Source organism: Zalophus californianus, chromosome 7 (genome assembly GCF_009762305.2).
Source record: "Zalophus californianus isolate mZalCal1 chromosome 7, mZalCal1.pri.v2, whole genome shotgun sequence".
In the NCBI taxonomy this organism is placed as follows: Eukaryota; Metazoa; Chordata; class Mammalia; order Carnivora; family Otariidae; genus Zalophus; species Zalophus californianus.
Window position 1 is genome coordinate 31,847,193 of NC_045601.1, and position 2,479 is coordinate 31,849,671.

At 36.7% G+C, this 2,479-nt stretch overlaps 1 protein-coding gene across 1 annotated transcript; it reads left to right on the plus strand.

The window, feature by feature from the left end:
- The first annotated feature begins 621 nt into the window (after positions 1-621).
- LOC113927495 (trace amine-associated receptor 3) lies at positions 622-1,653 on the plus strand. The gene is given in 3 exon segments (XM_027603367.1): positions 622-1,258; positions 1,261-1,346; positions 1,348-1,653. Coding segments are annotated over 3 exon segments (1,029 nt in total).
- The last annotated feature ends 826 nt before the right edge of the window (positions 1,654-2,479 follow it).

A 2,479-nucleotide genomic window follows, 5' to 3' on the forward strand; every position in this document is an offset into this window, starting at 1 on the left:
GCCCCCCTGCCTTTTTTTTTTTTTTAGTTTTAGTTGTTTGTGTGTGAGTGTTAAGAACACTTACATGAGATTTACCCTCTTAACATATTTTGAAGTACACAACACCATATTATTAGCCAGAGGCACTATGTTGCACAGCAGATCTCTAGAATTTATTCAACTAGCATAACTGAAAGTTTATATCCATTGAACAATAACCTCCCACCTTCCCCATTCTGGTAACCACTACTGTATTCTCTGCTTCATGAGTTTGACTTTTATAGATATCTATATAAATAGAATAAAACTCTTGAGAAGCTTCCAATACATTAAAAAGAACAGAGCACTCAAAAGATAAACCCATGTTGAATAAAAAATGGATGGGTGGAATAGAATAAAATATAACAGGAAAGAATAAGCAGTGGGAACTTTTCCTTTCCTAATGCAGCAAATAACTCAGAAAGCAACCACAATTGATATAGTTTTAAATATTTAAATAAATAAAAATGGAAATGAATTCATAAGAGATGACTTTGAACCTTGTTGCACTATTAGAAGCTGAAATTTACTGGAATCATTTTAAGAAGAGAAGAAACACTGACTCATCTTCCTAGAAAAAGGAATTTGGAGTGATAAAGCACCATGGATCTAACTTATATTCCTGAAGACTTATCCAGTTGTCCAAAATTTGGAAGTAAACCTTGCCCTCCCATCAACCGTTCTTTGCATGTCCGAGTGATAATGTATTCTATTATGACTGCAGCCATGTTTATCACCGTCTTTGGAAACTTGGTTATAATGTTTTCCATATCACATTTCAAACAGCTTCATTCTCCCACAAATTTTCTGATCCTCTCCATGGCAACCACTGACTTTCTGCTGGGTTTTGTCATTATGCCATACAGCATGGTACGATCAGTGGAGAGCTGCTGGTATTTTGGGGATGGCTTTTGTAAATTCCATGCAAGCTTTGACATGATGCTAAGCCTAACCTCCATTTTCCATCTGTGTTCCATTGCTATTGATCGATTTTATGCCGTGTGTTACCCTTTACACTACTCAGCCACAATGACCACCTCCGTGATAAAGCGACTGTTGGCATTTTGCTGGTTGGCCCCTGCTCTTTTTTCATTCAGTTTAGTTCTATCTGAGGCCAATGTTGCTGGTATGCACAGCTACGAGATTCTTGTTGCTTGTTTCCATTTTTGTGCGCTTACGTTCAACAAATTTTGGGGGACGATATTGTTCACTACATGTTTCTTTACTCCTGGCTCCATCATGGTGGTACTTATGGCAAAATCTTTATTGTTTCCAAACAACATGCAAAAGTTAGCAGCAACATGCCTGAGAACACAAAGGGCGAAGTGAAAAAAAAACTTATCTAAGAAAAAGGACAGGAAAGCAGCTAAGACCCTGGGTATAGTAATGGGGGTGTTTCTAGCTTGCTGGCTGCCTTGCTTTCTTGCTGTTTTGATAGACCCATATTTAGACTATTCCACTCCCATAATAGTACTTGATCTTTTAGTGTGGCTTGGGTACTGCAACTCTACTTGCAACCCCCTCATTCATGGTTTTTTTTATCCATGGGTTCGGAAAGCTCTTAAGTACATAGTGTCAGGCAAAATATTTAGTTCTCACTCAGAAACTGCAAATCTGTTTTCTGAAGCACATTAATAAAAAAAAATGTTATAAAAGTGAAGAAAGTATTGAAAATGAGACATTATTTTGGCCTCATGCCTCACATTAATTATTCTATTAAATTTCAGTAATCTTGATAAGTGTTTTGTAACCTGAATGTAACAAGAGTTACATTCAATATCTTTGACCAATCAATCAATCACTTATTAATTGTGAACTCTGTATCTAATCAACACTCCCCTCTGAGTGGGGGAAGATATACAAAAGAATTATAAAACACTTCAGAATAGGTTGGCCTCGATTTACACACATGAGACAATTATAAACCAATATAAGAATAAAGAAAATCAAGTGCTAATGGTTTGGGTTGTTGATTCCACTCTAGGAATTCAGAAAAAAGATGATTATTGTGAGTAACCTGTGGACCCATGGGAGAAGTGTGACAGAAGTTTGGCCTTTACTATTAACTAGCAGTCCACTTTATTGTTTGGTGTGGGATAATTATTAACCCTCATTATATAAATTATTCAGTCATTTCCTGACACCCTGAAGCTTATTACAAAGAGCTGTCCATAGGAGAAGCTGTTGATTACAAATCATCATATGCAATTTGAGCTTTTATCCTTGGGATTTTTCACTTTGTGGTTTATATTTGGAATGACTTCCTGTTTCCTTGTCTCTACCTTCTTCCTCTGCAAGGTGTGTCTACACCATTGGCCAGCAATCACAAGGCCCCTCCCTGTACTTGCTTTAATCACTTTTTCTGAAAGTTGCCCTAAAGTCCTGACAAATAAATTTCATCCACACCACAATGCCTATGATTTAAGTCAGATCATGAATGTTTGGTGAAAATCCTTCCAAT